The sequence below is a fragment of the Apium graveolens genome, chromosome 6 (genome assembly GCF_009905375.1).
Source record: "Apium graveolens cultivar Ventura chromosome 6, ASM990537v1, whole genome shotgun sequence".
NCBI lineage: Eukaryota > Viridiplantae > Streptophyta > Magnoliopsida > Apiales > Apiaceae > Apium > Apium graveolens.
In genome coordinates this window covers 202,257,523-202,279,526 of record NC_133652.1, presented here as the reverse complement: position 1 = coordinate 202,279,526, position 22,004 = coordinate 202,257,523, and the positions used below count along the sequence as shown (strand labels likewise).

Genomic DNA, 22,004 nt, shown 5'->3' with positions numbered 1-22,004 from the left:
TTCTTTTGGAATAATTTAAGTTTGTAAAAGTTTGTAATAATGTTGAATACTCAGTTCTGAGTTTGGATAGTTGGGATTTGAACGGTTTGTAATATAAGTAAGTGTGTTTGGCTTGTGTGCATACTTTAACCTATTGCGGTCCGTGGTAGTTGGTAAGTAGGGTCACTGCATATTATTATCTTTATCATTACTACAAGCAGGTTATTAATAAGGTATGTGTGTGTGGACCCCAAACTTCTGACCCAGGTTTGGAGGGCGCCACAGGTTTGGTATCAGAGCTACAGGTTATAAGTCACTGACACAAGCCTAGATTCACGGGAATGGGTAGAGGGTTAGGATTAGAAGTAAGGAATAAAAAGATAGAACGTCGAGAGTTTTAGTGCTATGGTATAACAGGTATTAGTGTAATTCGCGTCATGGTTCGAGATTCTTATATTGCGATATGATTTCAGATAGCAGCGATGGCCTACTCTTTCATCCCCGTATCAGTTGATCATTCAGAGCCTTCAGTTGGAGGACCGTCTTGAGACTCGTGTCCTGTTGTTCCACCAGTGTTGGCTATTCTACCTCCACATGTGTTGCAGCCCGTACCATTGCAGGCTATTCCACCTCCAGGCATGAGGCCACCTATCAGAGGACCCCCACCCGCTGATTCAGGCTTTACTAGTCACTCAGTTATAGGAGTACCTTTCCAGTTCTCTTCCTATCCTGTCCCATATCATCAGTTTGAGGCTTGCCTTATGAAGCAGCGATTCCTACAGGGTCAGATTCAGGAGTTATTGCATATTATGCGTACTAGAGAGGTTGGGAGTGGTGAGAGGCGACTCAGAGAGAGGAGACTCAGAGAGAGGCTTCAGGCATTTCGTAGAGCAGCTGCAGTGAGGATTGCTGAGGCTACACATGAGGACATCACCCCTGATTTCCTAGTGGAGTGGGCTAAGTGGGTTCTAGAGGAGCTTGAGGAGATTGGAGGTCCAGACTTGCCATGAGTCAGAGATCTAGAGATGCGGAGTAGTGTTGTTATGTTTGTGTAGTATGTACAGTAGTGTGTAGTGTGTAGTGTGTATCAGTAGACTTTTGGGTTGTATTTATAGACTAGCTATACTGACTAATGAGTAGGTTGTTGTACCCTTTTGCTTTTACTTTCGAAGCGTCTTTACGCTTGTACTACCCAAAACTTTTGATCTATATATATCAGTACTTTTTTTCCTTTCCAGTATTGTCATTTATTTTACTGCACCTGTTTTACTTTACCTTATTTATTGCACCAGTTATACCCCTGTGATACCATGTACCCTGTTTTCCATAACTGTTTATATTCTGTAAAGAAGCATGCAATTTACTTAGTTACAACTATTTTCAAAAAGAGATATTTCTGTTTTACAAAACTTTTCTTTTCTGCAAAGAATTTGGTTTAAAAGCTAAATAAGTTGTTTAATTCTTTACAGAAAATGCCTCTCAGAAGAAATACCCGCACCAATACCCAGAATGAAGAAACCAATAACAACAATAATAACAACCAAGATGATACAAACCAGAATGCAAACCCAGGACCAATAGACCCAGCAATAGCCCAGATACTCCAAATCTTGGCCCAACAAATAGTTCACCTGGCATAACAACAACAAAGACAGACGAATCCCCAGGTAACTTTCAAAACTTTTCAGGCAGTAAACCCACCAGAATTCAAGGGTTCCTTAGAGCCGATTGAAACAAATGTTTGGTTAAAAGAAATAGAGAAGTCATTTGCCTTAGTAAAAGTCAAGGAAGAACAGAAGGTTGAGTTTGCAAGTTACTATTTGAAGAATGAGGCCACCTATTGGTGGGAGATGGTGAAGACGTTGGAAGGAACAGATGTTATTACTTGGGAAAGGTTTAAGGAGTTGTTTTTAGAAAAGTATTTTCCTCAGTTTTTCCAAGACCAGATGGAACTGAAGTTTTTAGAATTAAAGCAAGGGATTATGTCGGTGACGGACTATGAGAGTAAGTTTGAGAAATTGTCAAGGCATGTGCCGTCATATGTGGATACTGACAGGAAGAAGGCTAAGAGATTCCAGCAAGGTTTGAAGCCATGGATCAGAGGGAAGGTAGCCATTTTTGAGTTGGATACCTATGCAGGAGTTGTAAAGAAGGCTATGATCGCAGAGACAGAGAGTGAAATGTCACAGAAGGAGAAAGATAGCAAGAAAAGGAAATTTGAAGGAAATGAAGGTCAGTCACAAACAGGGAAGTTTCCAAATTTTTAGAAGGGCAAGTTTCAGCTGGGGAGGAATTTTAATTTCAGAAGACAAAATGCAAGCGACGGAGGCCAGGGCAACCGTCCAGTTACTGTGAATCAGCCAAATCAGTTGAGATTAACTTTTCCAGATTGTCAGGTATGTGGGAAAAAGCATGGAGGAGTTTGTAATAAGTTGAATGTAGTTTGTTTCAAGTGCAACCAGAAAGGGCACTATTCAAGGGAGTGCCGAAATCAGCCAGCAAGAGAGCCAACAAATAAGGATCAGCCTATCCAGAATCCAGTAGTGAAGGTTCCAGCCATTAGATTTATGTGCTTTAAATGTGGAAAGCCAGGACATATAGCCATGGATTGCAAGACACCAGCCCTAGTCAGTAATGCATTGAGGATTATGGGGTCTACCCCAGCAGTGAATGAGACTCCAAGGGCTAGATTTTTTGACATGACTGTGAAGGATGCTATCCAGGATACGGATGTCATGAAAGGTATGCTTAATGTAAATTCTTTATGTGCCAAAGTGTTAATAGATTCGGGAGCAACTCGATCATTTGTTTCTCAAGATTTTGTTAGTAAGTTAAATTGTCCAGTTGAGTATTTAAATGAAGTAATGACTGTGGAATTAGAAAATCAAGAACGAGTATCAGTTAATCAAGTTTGTGGGAATTGTGAGATTGAAATTTCTGGTAGTAAGTTTTGCGTAGATTTGATACCATTTAAGGTAGGAGAATTTGACGTTATCTTAGGAATGGATTGGTTATCTAAGCACGATGCCCAGATAGATTGTCGAAATAAGAAGGTAATGAAGACGCCAGACGAAAGAATAGTAACGTTCAAGGGCCAGAAATAAGTAAAGAAGTTCTTAACGATGATTCAAGCCAAGAAGTTACTACGGCAAGGATGTGAGCATTTCGTGGCATATGTGATTGATAGGAGTCAGGAGCCAGCAAAACTTGAAGATATTCCAGTAGTGAATGAATTTCCAGACGTGTTTCCCGACGAGTTACTAGGACTTCCTCCAGATAGAGAAATTGAGTTTGCAATCGACTTAGCACCTGGAACAGAACCGGTATCCAAGGCCCCGTATAGAATGACACCCGTTGAGATGAAAGAGCTAGCGAAGAAATTGCAAGAGCTATTAGAGAAAGGAGTAATCAGACCCAGTGTGTCCCCGTGGGGTACACCGATATTATTTGTCAAGAAGAAAGATGGAAGAATGAGACTGTGCATCGACTATAGGGAGCTCAACAAGCTTACAATCAAGAACAAGTATCCATTACCCAGAATTGACGATCTATTTCACCAATTGAAGGGAGCCAAGTTTTTCTCCAAGATTGACTTAAGATCGGGATATCATCAACCGAAGATTAAGCCAGAAGATATACCAAAGACAGCTTTCAGAACAAGGTATGGACATTACGAATTTTTAGTGATGTCTTTTGGATTCACCAATGCCCCGGCAGCGTTTATGGACCTGATGAATAGAATTTTCAAGGAATACTTGGACAAGTTCGTTATTGTGTTTATAGACGATATTTTGATTTATTCAAAGGCGGAAGGGGATCATGCGGAACAACTGAGAATAGTTTTGGAGATTCTAAGGAAAAAGAAGTTATATGTTAACTTCTCGAAGTGTGAGTTTTGGCTACAGGAAGTTCAGTTCTTAGGACATATAGTCAGTAATGAAGGGATCAAAGTGGACCCAGCAAAGATTGAGGCAATTACAAATTGGGAAAGACCGAGAACACCCACCGAGGTAAGAAGTTTCTTGGGATTAGCGGGATATTATCGTCGATTCGTTCAAAATTTTTCAAGGATTGCAATACCATTGACAAAACTTACACGGAAGAATGAAAAGTTTATATGGAACGACAAGTGCGAAGAAAGTTTTCAGAAATTGAAGCAATGATTAATCACAGCACCTGTTTTGTCACTTCCAGACGATCAAGGAAATTTTTTAATTTATAGCGATGCTTCTCATAAAGGACTAGGATGCGTTCTAATGCAGCACGATAAGGCGATTGCGTATGCATCAAGGCAATTGAAACCACACGAACAGAAATATCCTACTCATGATTTGGAGCTAGCAGCCATAGTTTTTGCTCTGAAAATTTAGAGACATTATCTGTATGGAGAAAAGTGCGAGATTTAAACGGATCACAAAAGCTTAAAGTACATATTCACACAGAAGGAGCTTAATATGAGGCAAAGGAGATGGTTAGAATTGATCAATGATTACGACTGCTCGATTAATTATCATCCCGGTAAAGAGAACGTTGTAGCAGATGCGTTGAGTCGGAAAGAAAAGTTAAATGTGTTATCAGTACCTGAAGGGATATATAAGGAATTTCAGAAACTGGAATTAGAGATTAAAGTTTGCAGGCCTAATGTAGCAAAAGTGTAGAGTATGACTTTTCAGCCGGAGTTGCTAGGGAAAATAAAGAAGTGTCAGGAAGATGTAATGGATCAAGATATAAATCATTTGGTAGGCGAGGTATTGTGCACGCAGAAGGATGATCAAGGTATTCTTAGGTTTTCTTCAAGAATTTGGATTCCACCGGTGACGGAGCTGAAGAATGAAATTTTACAAGAGGCACATAATTCAAGGTATTCAATCCATCCAGGGAGTACCAAAATGTACCGAGATTTAAAGGAAAATTATTGGTGGCCAGATATGAAGAGAGAAATTGCGGAATGGGTTAGCATATGTTATACATGTCAGAGAGTTAAAGCCGAACATCAAAGACCAAGTGGATTGCAACAGCCATTGGAGATTCCAGAGTGGAAGTGGGAACATATTGCCATGGATTTCATAGTTGGATTACCAAGGACAAGGGCTAATCATGATGCCATTTGGGTTATAGTGGATAGACTTACCAAGTTAGCTCATTTTCTGCCTATAAATGAAAGATTTTCACTCGACAAGTTGGTCCATATGTACCTGAAGGAAATTGTAGTTCATCGTGGAGTCCCGGTGTCTATCGTATCTGATCGAGATCCAAGATTTAATTCAAGATTTTGGAAAAGTTTTCAAGAATGTTTGGGAACAAGACTGAATATGAGTACAGCTTACCACCCACAGACAGACGGCCAAAGTGAAAGAACGATCCAGACAATCGAGGACATGTTACATCTTTGTGCTATTGATTTCAAAGGAAGTTGGGACGAGCATTTACCTCTAGTAGAATTTGCTTATAACAACAGTTATCATGCCAGTATTGGGATGCCACCCTATGAAGCCCTTTATGGATGCAAATGCAGATCTCCAGTGTATTGGGACGAAGTAGGAGAACGCAAAATACTTGGACCTGAACTAGTACAGCAGACAAAAGAAGTGGTTGAAATTATCCAAAAGAGATTAATAGCCGCACAGGACCGTCAAAGGAAATATGCAGACCAGTCAAGGAAAGACATGGAATTCGAAGAAGGAAGCTTGGCATTACTGAAAGTATCACCGTGGAAGGGACTAACGAGGTTTGGAAAAAAAGGAAAGCTGAGCCCAAGATATGTCGGACCTTTTGAGATTCTAAAGCACGTTGGCAAAGTAGCTTACGAATTGGCGTTACCTCCGCACATGGAGCACATTCACAATGTTTTTCACATATCGATGCTAAAAAAGTATAATCCAGACTCCAGGCATGTAATAGAATATGAGCCAATAGAGCTTCAGGCAGATTTGTCATATGTAGAGAGTCCGATAGAGATTCTAGAGGAAAGAGAGAAGGTATTGAGGAATAAAGTGGTAAAGCTAGTAAGAGTGTTATGGAGAAACCTAAAGGTTGAAGAGTCAACCTGGGAGTTAGAAAGTGATATAAGAGAAAAGTACCCTCATTTGTTTTCTTAGGAGATTCTGAGGACAGAATCCTTTTAAGGGGGAATGATGTAATATCCGGGATATATCGTGTAATTATTTTTGCTAATAAATAATTATTATATGTGTTTAGTGTCTATTCTGTGAATTATTTGTTAAGTGTTAAATGTGTTAGATGTTTAAAAATATTATTAATTGAGTATTTTCATTTTTATATGTCCAAAATAAAATATAGATGATTGTCATATCTTCCTTATTATTTTTATGTTGATTTATGAATTTATAAGAAGAATATGAAATTTATAAAATCTTTTTCCGGGTATTTAAAATCTATTTTATAAAAACGGGAATCAACCGACGTCATCCGTTGTTACGTTTTTAGAACCCGAAACTCCTCCGAGAACTCCTTCCTAACCTAATTGTAGTATTCCGAGCATATTCCATATTTCGACTTTTTCGATCCGGCGTACGGTTTGTCCTGCGCGGGTCCCGGCACAACATTTTCGATACAATATTCGTTTCGGTAAATCAATAAAACTCGTATTTTCGATAAACGGGAGCTTTTTATTAAACTATCCCAATTATCACCTCGTAGTACGTGTAACCAGGCGCTGAGACCAAGACCGCAGTACAAATTGTACTAATTTGGATAATTATCCCGAAAACTGATACCGTTTGGATCAGTTTTTATAAATAAACGTACCGTTTTATATTCGGAATGATCCAACGGGATACTAATTTTCCGTAATTATAAATAGTCTTTTACCGTATTTTATTTCGTATCAAAATCATTTGCAGTCTGTAATTATGTAAATTTCGAGAGAAAATCCTTATATTCATAAACCCTTCTGAAAATCAAACCACATGATGGTGTTATTGATCTCCGTTTGGAACGCTCGAGTAACCAAAACAGAGGTTTTAAGGTGTTCTTTCAGTTTCTTCAAGTTTCAGAACTACAGAAATCAAGGTTATTTTTCTATATTTTTATTTAATTTTGAATTATTTTTATTAAAAATATGAATTTTTGTTCGGATGATTGTTTGTATGGTTTGATGATTTCATGTTGTAGAGCTTGTTTTCCTGATGATTTTCATATGTCATACGTCTGATTTGGAGTTCAATAACATGCTCAAAAGTGGGTTTAATTCTCGAATTTTAAAATTAGGGTTTATAATCCGTATGAATGATTTCAAATGAAATTTGGGGCTTTTTGATTTAGGGGTTATTAGCTGTTGATTTATAGTGGATTATGTTCCTTATGAAATTTGCAATCGATTGGTATATAGCTCGTTAACAGAGGATGCTTGAATCGTAGGGAGTTGTCTTTTTAAGTTTTCGATGTTTCGCCGGAAACCGGCGATGTTCTTGGCCAATTTCCGGCCAAGTCTGGGGTTATTGATATGTTTTGATAGCATGAATCGATTCCAGGTTGTTTGTAAATGTGATCTGGAGCTTGTGGTGGGGTGAGGATGCCGGGAACGTGTTCTCCGGCCACCCCCGACGTTTTCCCAGCGACCCCTGTCAAAATTGCAGTTTAGTACCTTATCTTTTGAAAACGATGAAGTTCAGTCCCTGAACTTTCCAGAGTTTTCAAAAATAGGATTCCTGTTTTAAAATTGTTCAAAAATCATATTTCCAATTTATTTTATTATAAAAATTCGATTTTAATTTCTGAAAATTCCAAAAATTATTTTTAATTCAAAAATAAATATGAATTAATTAGTTAATTAATTTCAGTCAATTTTTAATTGATTAATTGATCAATTAATTCGAAAATTAATTGATTAATTGATTTAATTAACTATTAATTGATTTTAATTAATTATTTAATTAGATTTAATTATCTAAAAATGATTTAAAAATTCCGATAAATAGTTTCGAGCTTTAAAATATTATTTTAAATTATTTTCAAGGTTCGATAATTATTATAAAATTGTTTTGAACTAGAATGGGCCAACCGAACCCTGTTTATTACTCCGAAATTGATCCAACGACCCATTTTAATTCCGAAAAATGTTTTAAAAATCATTTTAAGTACTCGAAAGCATGTTTATGACCCGAGACTTCTTTATAAATGATATATAATTGATTATGTGACGTGTTATGTGATATATGTGACTTATTGGTTGACTGTCGGTCTGTATATTCGATGTTTACTTGTTTATTGCGTAACTTTCAATCCGTTAATCAGATTTGGGTGAAACGAAGGGTAGATAGAAGTATGTGTCGAATAGAATCGTATGAGTTGAATATTGATAGATGCTTATGATATGTGAGCAGAAGAGGCAAGGCGTAGGAAAGGGAAATAGGTAGTCAAGGAGTAAGACAGTGGTGATTGAGAGCAAGTGCAGTGTAGTAAGCTAGTATCAGGCAAGTGTTCTGATCTTTCTCGAGATGTTGTATTGATTGATAATCTTATTTTATATTGCAAGTGCTTTGAAGCACTGAACCCAAAACCCTGATTCCAGTTATTGATCTTTAGTCGTAAACCTGATTCTTTCTAGACCATTGATTGTTGTATATCCAAATATGAACCTCAAATATATGATACTACTCCACAAATACATACAAACTAATTATCAAACACTGAACCAGATTGTTTACACACTCAAACCATTGTATCTTATGCTTTGAAAGACCAAGTTTTTGAATCCCTGAAACATTGATTCCTTTGTTATCCAATTATTTCACTACCTAACAGCCAAGCTTTGGAAATGCCATATTGATCTTTATGCAGATTGAAACCATTTTCATTATTGAACGTCCAATGTTGTTAATGATCATGTTTATTATTTATTACTGCTTATTCTGTTATTATGGTAGAATTAGATTGTTTTTATAAAATTGTGGACCAGATTCATGGTAAGACCATATAATGGTCAAGTTAGGCCAATGTGTGCCTTGGATCCAGTAGTTAGAGCAGTGGTGTGTGCTTTGCTCGGCGTTAGTGCGTGACTGATCAGCAGCCTAACCTTGGTTTTTAAAATGAAAATATAATATCCAATTCTAAATCATAATCCATTGTTCACTTGATATCATAACCATATTCACCTGATGATCATTATTCTCAGTTTTGTCATTATGACTTGCTGAGCAAGTTAGCTCATTTCTGCAATGTTGTTTATGTTCTTTTCCAATTAAGTGGGAACCGGTTGGTACTGAGGATACCCAGTCCGGCGCGAGAGTTAGGGGTTCAGGTTGATCGAGTTGAGCTAGTAGGCTTCTTTTGGAATAATTTAAGTTTGTAAAAGTTTGTAATAATGTTTAATACTCAGTTCTGAGTTTGGATAGTTGGGATATGAACGGTTTGTAATATAAGTAAGTGTGTTTGGCTTGTGTGCATACTTTAACCTGTTGCGGTCCTTGGTAGTTGGTAAGTAGGGTCACTGCATATTATTATCTTTATCATTACTACAAGTAGGTTATTAATAAGGTGTGTGTGTGTGTGGACCCCAAACTTCTGACCCGTGTTTGGAGGGCGCCACAGAGAGGATCTACGTGTTCTTTAATTTTATGTTTAATCGTACAAATACCAAAATAAATAATATATCAAAGATATCCTTTCAATCTTCCCCTTTTTGGTATTTGCCAAACAAACATAAAATTATCAGTGTGTGCTTCCCTTTGGTGTATGCATGAATTTTTGAAAAATATTTTGCACATAAAGCATTTATTTACTTAGATATTAAATCTCTTTCTTGAGATCCTGCAAAATACTTTGTTAGATGTATCATGCAATAATGGAACACAGATAGATCATTATATATCAAAAAGATAGCAAGTATATTTGTTGAAATGGATCACAAATTCTCTTCCCCTTTTGTTTGGTATATGCCAAAAAGAGTATATATATTTATGAAGAAGAGTTTTATTTAACAGAATTGACTAGGTAAGCATGGCAATGTGATCACAGATCTAGTCAAGTGCATGCAGTTTGAGCATATAAGGATGAATTCTACATTGTATGCATGGTATTTGTAATCTTTCCATGTATTGAGGAAACCGTATAATATATTTTTGTAAATCAAAAATAGAAGAACTGTTTTTAAGCATGCATGATTTGAATTTAAAAGATATGAAGTAAATGTTAATACCCCTTTCCAAATTGATTACCAAAGATGTAGTTTAGAACAGTTTTTATAGAAGGTGTGAATTTAGCCACTTATCTTTAAAGGTCAGTTAAGATTATAGCAAGTTCATCATTTTTAGACAACTTGTACTAAGCCATTTTTATTCTTTTGCAATCTGGAGTATATCTTGATTAGTACAAACAACAGTCTAAATGTTTTACATTCTGGAGAACATAATTCAGCAACCACAATGTATAATAACTATACTAATACAAACCATGTTCTTGGTACAAAGTCTAACACTAATACACACTATTTTGTCCTTTAGACAATTCTGGCTAAATTGTAAGTTTACAAATTCTAACACTAATACAAACTGTCTAATCTAGGTCTGAGTAACAGATTACATAGTTTGGAGATCTAATACATTCTAGGGAAGAATCACATTTCTAAAATGACCGAAAAACAATACATATAAATCCATATTACTAACAATTTTACACAGCCAATTACCACAAAGGATGCAGTTGGATTGGTTTGAGACTGGAACATAATACAACAACCTAGTGTGTGTATGTGAAGTAAAATGAGGAGTTGTAGAAAGTATATACCTGTTTTTACCTTATGGATTCTGACTGTTTGCTGGGAAATTCAAGTGGTGCCTTGCAACCTTGGTGAGACTTTTGCTGGATGCACAAAGCTCAATGTAGCCATTCTTTTTTTCTTGAGTCCATTCTGGGACATGTGACTATTTCTGCATGTCAATTAGATACAAAACAACGACTACCCTGAGGTAATCTGTTAGTCATAACAGTGCACAGTAGGATGTCCAAGACAGAGTACCTATACATTGTATAAAGTGTCTGTTCATAGTACATGCATTAAATCAGTTTAAGTTTATTAACGATGAACATCCTGCAGAATGGTTAAAACCATATAATTTGATTTCTGATATTATAAATATAATTTTTTTAAATATAACTCAGAAATTACTAATTGTCACAAGAGACTGGACTAGGCAGAGGACAACTAGGCTGAATCCGATAAGCATTATTGACCATTATTCTAACAATATAGTCCAAATTTAGAATAGAGACACAGGACAATGCTTACAATTTCCTGCATAAGATAGATAAAGACATATTTGCAACAAACAAGCCATGATATATTATCAAAAGTGTTCTCAATAATCACTGTGGTTCACTGATTATTTAGAACAAAATCCTGAACCTGTTTTAAGTCATTACAAACCAAAGAAGTGCATACACTTCTAAAATTCAAAGATCACAAGGTTTAAATATTACATACCCCAACACAAAATCCTTACAAATTACAACTAAATTAGAAAGTAGCAAAATAGGTACATAACAGCAAGTACCAGTACAACATCACATAGCAGACTTCACCAAACAGCAGACTCAAGTAAACTTAACCAATCACATTTCCATCAGCATCACATATATGAACCAAATCAGGCAAAATATCAATCAGTTGACCCTTAGCACCCACATTAACTTCTTCTAACTCATGAATCATAACAGTGTTTTCATGCATAGGGACTTGAAAAGAAGAGATAATATCATGATCATTCATGCAAGGAGTTCCTAGAGTAGATGCAGCCAAATGCTCTAAATATGCAATTCTATGTTTGCAAGAGGCAGTGAGACTCTCTAGTGCTCCTACTTTCTCTTTAATCTCATTATTCTCTTCCTTAACCCTCTTAAGTTCAAGTTTTAGTTCATGAAACATGGTTTTAACAAACTCAAACTTAGACAGAAACACATCTTCCTCTCTAATGAATTGAGGAATAACTATAGGAGTTGCCTCTTGAGGCTCACAGTGCATCAGGGGCACTTGTGGCCTTATGTGTTCATTAGTGATTTGAGAATCAACATGATTACAAAATGCTTTAGGCATGTTAATGTTGCAAAGTGCAAAGAAAGATGAGATTAGCATACCATAAGGCATATAATTTACAAGATGTGTATTGATCATGTTTAGAAGAATAACATAAGATATGATGAAGTGGATTTTGTTTGTGCATAAAAGGTACATGAGTTTCATATCAAAGAAATCAAAGTACTTACTTTGATTTGGTTTTGGCATAACATTTTCCCTAATTATTAGAGCAATATGTTGAAAAGTGCCAGTGAAGTGTTTGAAATGAATACCACAGTTAATATCACATAAACCATCAGGAATGTCAGATTTACAAAAAGTGCCAAGCATTAGTTCAAATTCAGATTTGTTAAAAACAAACAGAGAGAAGATGTCCTCACAAGGAAACGCACACAGATGCAAAGGTAAATGTAGTGCCCTATTAATGCTTTTGTTATTAACACAAATGACCTTTTTGTTGACTGATGTAGTGAAATGCAATATACCATCTACCCTTTTTATGACATTCATGTTACAATAGAATTCTCCCATGAGGTATGTGCAATAGTGCTTACCTAAGTTATACATGAGACCATCCCACTTAGCCCTTCTAATTAAGAATTCCACTTCACCCTTCACATCAACACAAGTACCAGGTTGGACATTTTTGATAATTTCAAGAAACTTTTTGGTGTTTGAAGGGTTTGACAGTTTTGGTGGAGGAGGCTTTGGTGTGTTCATAGAGGTGTTTGTGTTTTGTCTTAGGTTAACTTTTCTGGTGTATACTTTGGCTTGCAAGGGTTTAGGAGGTATAGGGTTAGGGGATTTAGGGTTTTGATATTTTCTGCTTTGACAGAAAGGGATGGTATGGTTTTTATATCCCTTTCTGTATTGTCTTGGAAGGAGGTGTCTTTTGTGATGGTGTTTGGGTAGTGAGGTTGGAACAGGTTTGAAGGCAGAGGTCTTATGGTGATGAAACTGATTTTTCTCCATATCTTCAAGAAGATATGGGTTTTCAATCAGTGGTCTTGGTTTAGGGTAAAAAGGGTTAGCATTTGGGTTCATGTTGCAAGTGAAGTGGAATTTATGCAACTAGTGTGTGTGAATGCAACACATAGGATATGCATGTATATATAACCATTTAACACATATGCAAAGAGAAAAGATTTTAAAATTTAAGATATTTTTTTTAAAAATTTAATGTTCATGAACAGTGAAACACATTTAATGCATGCATGGTTGTGTTATACAAAAATCCAAGTAGATACTAGGATGATGCATATGAGAGAATGATGTAATGCAGCATATTAACACAGATTCATATATTATTCCAGCAAGCAAATAAAGAATGTATTAAATCTTTTTCTTTGTGTCTACTTTAGAAAACAACACAGTACATAAGTACAGATTTTGGAAACTGTGAGACATAAAGTTGACATCCTAGCTTACTCTGCTACACAGGAACTGTACTTTAAGTGCAGAAGCATTTAAGGATGAGCTGTGTGTGAAGTGAATTTGATTGAAGAACTAAATTTTTTAATGCAAATAAGATCTGTTACATTTATTTCTCAAGAAATTATGTTATTAATGAGATGCAACCAAAGGAATGTCATGCATATTAAATATATAACAGAGCATGCACAATCAGTGGTCATTTAATTCAAATAGCATTCAAGGCAATACAATACTCAGATCATTTATATCAGATAAAACACTTTAAATGTAGTAAGTTAAAATACAATGTCACCTTAATTTTCTAAGTGGCCATTAATCACAGCAGTGATCCAGATACAGGGATGCTCAAGGCTCCCCTACCAGGTCTTACTGTGAGGGCTGGTGTGTGAGTGTATTAGTTTATATTACACAACTCAATGTACACAATACCTTATCTAATTTTTTATAAATGCTTAAGTATAAATAAACACAGACTAGTAAACAGTGTTGCACTAATAGTCCACAGATCATCATGCATAGACTAAGTACATTCTATCAGATAGGCAACTAGGGGTTGGAGACATTTTTTATCCAGATTCATTGTATAAGACTTCAATCAGGACAGCTTGAACATTTAGTTGATCACACATTTAAACATTTCAATAGTTTTAAATCACTCATAAATGGAATAATACTAATCAGTAAGATTACACAAAGTTTAGCAGGTAAATATTCCAAGAAACCAAGATAATCAGGTGTTAGCAGAAGGCTTTAAAACACAACTAATACTTATTAATCCAAGACAGATTCCTTTTTTTAAAAAAAAATTCTTTGAAAACTAATGTGCATAAGTTGTGAAAAGGGGAAAAATAACATCCTATTAATAGTACATAGATCACTAGCATTTAAACATTTCAATAGTTCTACAGAGATTAACAGGCACTCAGGACATAAATATATGTAATTGTCATTGAAAACCAAATTACCAACATTTTTAGTACACCTTGGTAGGTTTATTTTAAAAATAGGGATTCAAATATTACACAGAACCATCAAGGAACTAGCAACTCAATACAATCAGAACACTGGCTTACTTAGTTCAAGTATATCAACAATCAGTCAAACTTGTACCAAGAATCCATCATTAACCAAGCAAATTTTGAGACCTGATTTTTAAACAATTTCTCTGAGATTTTAATTCAAACCAGCAATATAACCAAGCATGTTAAGTATGCTTTCAACTATCCAGCTCATAATTTACACTTATATTTTATAGTCCGGGTAAGCTTAACCAAATTGCCCTAAGTAGTGGTCATTTTAAACAATCATACATTCCAGATTAATCACCCTATTTTCTTGACTCAACTTTATTTCAAACAAATGATTACCAATTCATCAGATAAACATGGTTTGAACAGATAATCCAAAATCCAACTGAAAATCACAAAATCAACAGATAACACTAATTCCACCAAATAATGTAAATCCAATAGATAATCCGAATTTTAACCAATAATTACAAAATCAACAGATAGCACCAAATCCACCAGATAATACAAATCCAATCAGATAATTTCTCAAATGACAACAAGTTCATCAATAATCCGAACTCCACTCTTTTCAATTTGATCACACACAAACTGAAATTAAACCACATCTTTACCAAAACCAATATGACTGAAATAGACAAATATTTCACACCTGAGCCTAGAGTCTGGCCTGACTCGTAGGTCTTACCTGGTTGACTCAGTCGCGGACTGAGTCAACCTCCGATATTGTCTTCTCCGTCGCATACAACCATAGAGTCTTCCTTTTCCCAGAGAAATTAGTATTTTCCCATCTTCTCCTGTCATACAACTTGAAATCGAGTCATTTTTTGCTAAATCAATGATTCAAATCAAAGATAATTGAGTGTATATATATATAAACTGTCCGATTTGATGATTCTCGTTCGATTTAAGTATAAATCATCAATTTTTATTATCAAAAATCGATTTGATTTCACCAACCCAACCATGATTTATTAATCGTATATTCTTAACTACAATTATTGCAATATAAGCATAGTATCTGATGAATTTCATCAAGAATTGAAGATAGAAATGAAGAAGACGAATTAGGGTTCTTTAGAAGAGAGACGGAGAGAAGAGGCGAGAGAGATTAGAGTTAATCGATAGACTAGAGCGTGCACTGTACCAACAGTGTACGTTTTTGTTATGGATTAAAACTACTATATATTATTGCTGTATTTAATACTAAGGAACGTGAGCTCCAAGGCTCGATTTGACTGCTCTTGTGTTTCGTGACTCAATCTGCCTTAACAAGATGCCTACGTACCTTGCTGATTGCCAAGGATCAAGTCAAAAAACGTAGTTCTGATTTGTGGGGTGAGGCCCCTTATATAGATGCGGGAGTCCTTGAATTGGACTTGGTATAGGAGGCTTGGTGGATAAGCCTCTGAATTAGGATAGACTTAGGAGTCCTAGGAAGTAGGAAGTTGATTCCTTATCCTTTCAGGTCCCCTTGAGGCTAATCTCTAAGGATTTATATCCTCATCGGGACTCTTTTCAACATCTGATTTCTCCCTTATTAATTAATTACGAAATTAATTAATAATCAGGGCTTTTTGGGCCTCTTTTATTCCACCAGGCCTAATCTGGTCCGTCAGACTTAACCTTTCTGGTCTGAATATTATACATCTTATTATTATTGGGCCTAGCAGCCCATTAATTATAAAATCAGGACTTATTTATCCCTATCATTTGCCCCCCAACTTTTGGGAAACATTGATTAGGTTTCGCAGAAGTTAAATCTATTCGTTCCCTTACAGGGTTTCGTTTTTGCGTAAAGTGTGGAGCGACCTACACATTTACAACGAATCTTCCTTTTATTCAGAAATTATCTTAATTTCCAGGAATTTTTCCCTAATTTTCTGGGATTTTCCCTAATTTTCTGGATTTTTCCCTTAATTTCTGGGATTTATCCTTAATTTCCGGATTTTTCCTTTAATTTCTGGGATTTATCCTTAATTTTCTGGATTTTTCCCTTAATTTCTGGGATTTATCCTTAATTTTCTGGATTTTTCCTTAATTTTCTGAAAATATTACCATTTTTCAGAAATTATTTAAGGAATTTCCTTAATTTCTGGATTTTTCCCTAATTTCTGGGATTTATCCTTAATTTTCTGGATTTTTCCTTAATTTTCTGAAAATATTACCATTTTTCAGAAATTATTTAAGGAATTTCCTTAATTTCTGGATTTTTCCCTAATTTCTGGGATTTATCCTTAATTTTCTGGATTTTTCCTTAATTTTCTGAAAATATTACCATTTTTCAGAAATTATTTAAGGAATTTCCTTAATTTTCTGGATTTTTCCTTAATTTTCTGAAAATATTACCATTTTTCAGAAATTATTTAAGGGATTTCCTTAATTTTCTGGATTTTTCCCTTAATTTCTGGGATTTATCCTTAATTTTCTGAAAATATTACCATTTTTCAGAAATTATTTAAGGGATTTCCTTAATTTTCCAGGATTTTTTCTTCTTTTTTTTTTTCTCTCCCTTTTTTCTTTTTTTTTTTTTTTTTTTTTTTTTTTTTAATACAATTTTCGACCAGGAATCCATTCGACCAGGATCCTGGTCGAATTAACCTTCAGTATGCCTTGGTCGATTGAATTTCGAGCAGGTTGGGTTCGAGCAAGATTCCTGGTCGAATTTCGGCCAGGATTTTTTCCTATATATTTTTTTATTTTTTTATTTTTTTTTTCTTTTTTTTTTTTTTTATTTCGAATAGGATTTTTCGACCAGGAATTTTCGGTTAAGATTTTCGGTCAAGATCCCCATTTTTTGACCGAATTAACCACCATCTCTTGCCTTGGTCGAAGCTATTTCGGGCAGGTACTATTCGACCAGGATTTTACCTTGATTCCTGGTCGACAGTGTCAGGAAATATTCTGGTCGAACCAGTAAAATTTTTTTTTTTTTTTTTTTTTTTTTTTTTTTTCGAATAGGATTTCTTCCCTTTCGGTCAAGATTCTTACTTTCTGACCGAATTAACCTTCCTTCTAAGCCCTGGTCGAAGGATTTTCGAGCAGGAACATTTTGACCAGGATTTTTCTGTGTTTTCTCTTCGAAAGGTTCAAGAATACATATATATTTTTTGTATATCCTTGGATTCTCAATTCTGGGCTAAGACTTGGGCCCATTTTAACTGGGCCTATTCTCTAATTTGGCCTACCCTTTTTCCTGGGCTACAATAGAAAAAACCTTGGCCCATTTTCCTTGGTCCAACTAGTTTTTTTGCAATTGGCCCATTGCTTTAACTGGGCTCCCTTCCCACTTCTTTTTTCTTAAACATCATTTGGGCCTCAACATGGCTTGATTTTTCTAAAATTAGGCCCTTTTCTGAGATGGGCTTTCATTTTCTAAGCCCAAATTCCAAATCCTTCTAGGGTTTTTCTGGATTCTTCCAGATTCTTCAAAAACTTTAATTTTCCTCTGATTTTTGCTAGAACTTCCTGGATTATTCCAGAACCTTCTAAGTTTTGGGCCCAAATGGGCTTTTTTAAGGCCCATTATCCTTCTTCCTTTGGGAAGGTCAGTGATGGTAGCCTCAAATCCATTCACTTAACTCCTGAAGAAACTATTATTTATAATGGCCTTACTCAGGATGATGGTACGACCACCAGCTGGACTCTCTTAGAGGAGTTTTCCCTAATTCATGTGGGACTATCCTCTGTTTCTCAACAGGGTATTTTTCTTCCCTTCTCAATTTTACTTCATTTCATGCGTTATTAACTTCACTTATTTTGTCCTTTGTTTTGTTTCAGCTGCTAAGGAGATTAACGAGGACAACGTTCCTTTGGTTGAGGAGACAGCTAGGATGAAGAAAGCTCGGCTCGCAGGCCTAGACACCCGGGGAAAGGCGACAGAGCCTATCTTCTTGAGAAAGCACAAGGAGCCTATGGGGGAGGCTTCAACTGAAGGAGCTGAGGGCCATAATGCTCCTATCACTGCTGCTGCCCCTGCTGCTGCTGCTACAGGCGCCTTTCAGCCTCTCTGGGGATTCCGCCGAGGGGATACCGTGGTTGGTTCCACGAAGCATGCTTGGGATTGGTCCTACCATAGCGTGACCCCAAAGGACTTTACTGATGTGGTGGCCACCCCTGACCTTGAGAGGATTAAGCTCATGGGAGCCCAATCTCTGGCTTCGGTATGCCTTCTCTTTTTTAAACTTATTTCTCGTTCTTGTAGCACTTTCTTGCCTTATACTTTGTTAATTGTTTTGTTTCAGTCTAACGCCTACTTTCAAGGCGCTGTGAGGCAAGCCGAATCATGGAAGCGGGCTTCTGATAAGGCCGATAATGCCCTCAGGAGGCAGCAGAAGAAGTATGCTACCCTGGAGAAGAAGCTCAAGCGCAAGGAGGAAGAACTCGGAGAGTCTAACGCCGAGCTGGTGGTACTTCGGGCGGAGAAGGATAAAGCTATAGACAATTATCTGGACTCGGAGGAGTTTGCCCAATCCATGAGGATTAGGGATGATTCAGTCTTTCCCGAGTTTTTTAGGACTGGTTGGGACACGGCCCTTGGGACCGTGAACGAGGCTTGTCCTGATATTAACCCGGCGGACTACATCTGCCCTGACGATGAGGCTTTGCTACAGAGGTTTCGTACCCGAGTAGTTGTCTCGGATCATGTTCCTCAGGATCCACTTCTTCCTCCTCCCGAGTCTTTTTCCAGACCTGCTGAGGATGACAGCTCTTCCTCCTCCGAGACAACGGAGACATCTAGCGAGAGCGGAGAAGACGATGATATGGACGCCGAGGGCACCTCAGCTCCTTAGAGCTTTTTCAGCCCTGCGTGGCTTTTTTTATTTTCGAGACTTTATTTATCAAACTTTTGTAACATCTATCAGATCTATCTCATTTATCACCTTTTATGCTTTGCATCCATGCATTTGATTTTTATTTGTTAGGCCACAATCATACTTTGAAGAACTTATGAATTTCATAAAATTGTCTGGGATTCGTCCCTTACACAAGTCTTAATAAATTTCGTAATAAAACTAAAACATATAAATCCTAAGCAAGCAAAGCTTCAAGGTGCTTTTCAACCTACTCGCCATCCTGACGAGTGAGAATCGTACTTCGACCATCTTACACGTAGTAAACCTTCAGGTTTTGTGCGTGCCAGGTTCTCGGGACTTCAAAACCATCCATAGTCTCCAGCTTGTAGGTTCCTCTACCCTGAACGCTCTTGACTCTATACGGCCCTTCCCAATTTGGGGCAAGCTTTCCTTTCTGTCCGACACCAGAAGCCTCTATTTTTCTCAAGACTAGGTCACCTTGTTTGAAAAACCTCTCTTTAACCCTTAGGTTGTAGTAGAATGAAGCCTTTTTCTGATATTCTACTATCTTTGCGTGTGCTTTATCTCGTACTTCATCGATTAAATCCAGGGCTAACTTCTGCCCTTCCTCATTTTCTTTTTCATCAAAAGCCTGAATCCTTGGAGAAGAATGTGATATCTCCACGGGAACTACTGCTTCCGCCCCATATGCCAACATGAAAGGAGTTGCATCTGTCGTGACTCTACAGGTAGTCCTATAAGCCCATAATATGGGAAGTATCTCATCTACCCAATTATTTCTCGACTTTTCGATCCTCTTCTTTAGTCCATCCAGGATTATCCGATTTGCTACTTCCGCTTGCCCATTGGCTTGCGGGTGAGCCACAGAGGTGAATCGTAACTCAATTTCATTTTCTTCACAATACTTCTTGAATTCCTCATTGTTGAATTGCGTTCCATTGTCAGTGACGAGGATACGGGGAATTCCATATCGGCACATGATGTTTTCCCACAGGAATTGTGCAACCTGCTTAGTTGTGATTTTGGCCAAAGGTTTGGCTTCGATCCACTTGGTGAAATAATCAATGGCTACAATCAGAAACTTCCTTTGTGCTGTGGCCATAGGAAAAGGCCCTAGAATATCCATCCCCCACATAGCAAAGGGAATAGGTGAGTTGATAGAGGTCAGCATCTCGGGGGGTTGTCTGGCGACTGGTGCATGCTTCTGACAACGATCACACTTCTTTACATATTCTTTGGCATCAGCCATCATTTCTGGCCAATAGAAGCCTAAACGAGTTATCTTATGAGCCAAGGCCCTGCCCCCCAAGTGTTGCCCACAAATGCCTTCATGCACTTCCTCAAGAGCCAAGCGTGCCTCATCCGGCCTGAGACACCTCAAGTAAGGAACCACGAAAGATCTCTTATACAGAATCCCATCTATCAAGGAGTACCTTAGTGCTCGAACAGTTAACTTTCGTGCTTCAGTTGCATCGCTTGGCAACCATCCGGTTTGAATGTGAGCCTTAATGGGATCGATCCATGACGTCCCCAGGCCTATGGGAGCCACAAGCTTAACATCTATGCTTCGCGTCTTTAAAACACGAAAGTATACACTCCCTGAACTTTCTTCTATCTCAGATGAAGCAAACTTTGATAGCGCATCTGCCTTAACATTTTCTTCCCTTGGAATGTGCTCAACATGACATTCATTAAATTGGGTCATCACAGCCCTTACTAGGCGGACATATTTAGCCATTGTATCATCCCTTGCCTCAAATTCTCCCTTTACTTGGGATATGATCAGCTTTGAGTCTCCACGGACCTTTAAGTTTTTGACTCTAAGTGTCCCAGCTAGACCAAGGCCTGCTATCAGGGCTTCATACTCTGCCTCATTGTTTGTGGTTGGGAAGTCTAGCTTCATGGCATACTCAATTAAGAATCCATCAGGGCTTTGCAAAACCAACCCTGCTCCACTGGAATTTGTTTTTGATGCTCCATCAAAATAGAGAACCCAATATTCTTTCTCCTTGTCCCCATTGTCGACTCCCTTGTCTTGAGGTGTGGTATCTTCCTGCCCCCCGACTTCTTGGTTGGGTATGGTACATTCCACCACGAAGTCAGCTAGTGCCTGGGCTTTTATGGCTATACGTGGCTTATACTTGAGATCGAACTCTCCCAACTCTATTGCCCACTTAATTAGTCTCCCACTTGCCTTGGGACTGTGAATGATATTTCTCAGTGGCTGATTTGTTAGCACCTCAATCTGGTGAGCCTGAAAATAAGGACGCAGCTTTCTCGAAGCCATTACCAAGGCTAGAGCGAATTTCTCAATAGTTGAATAATTCAACTCAGCACCATGCAAGATTTTGCTGACATAGTATACGGGTTTCTGGACTTTCAGTTCCTCCTTAACCAACACCGCGCTCAAGGCGCTTTCTGAAACAGCCAAGTACAAGAATAAAACTTCACTCAGAACTGGCTTGGCCAATAACGGGGCCTGGCCCATATACTTCTTTAACTCTTCAAATGCCTTCTGATTTTCCTCACTCCATACAAAGTCTTTAATGTTCTTTAATGACTTGAAGAATGACAAGCACTTGTCTCCTGACTTGGAGATGAATCGTCCTAGCGCAGCAACCCTTCCTGTGAGTTTCTGAACATCCTTGACAGTTTTTGGGGGTTCCATGTCCAGGATTGCCTTTATTTTATCGGGGTTAGCCTCAATTCCCC

General features: G+C 37.3%; 1 protein-coding gene across 1 annotated transcript; it reads left to right on the top strand.

Annotated features, from left to right (window-relative positions):
- Window positions 1-12,131: 12,131 nt before the first annotated feature.
- Window positions 12,132-19,396, top strand: LOC141665682 (uncharacterized). The gene is made up of 8 exons (XM_074471664.1): window positions 12,132-12,163; window positions 12,484-12,547; window positions 12,758-12,857; window positions 17,220-17,242; window positions 17,437-17,562; window positions 18,023-18,176; window positions 18,256-18,638; window positions 18,720-19,396. Exons 1-8 carry the CDS (start codon window positions 12,132-12,134, stop codon window positions 19,266-19,268), a joined length of 1,431 nt encoding a protein of 476 aa, XP_074327765.1. The 3' UTR covers window positions 19,269-19,396.
- Window positions 19,397-22,004: the final 2,608 nt, after the last annotated feature.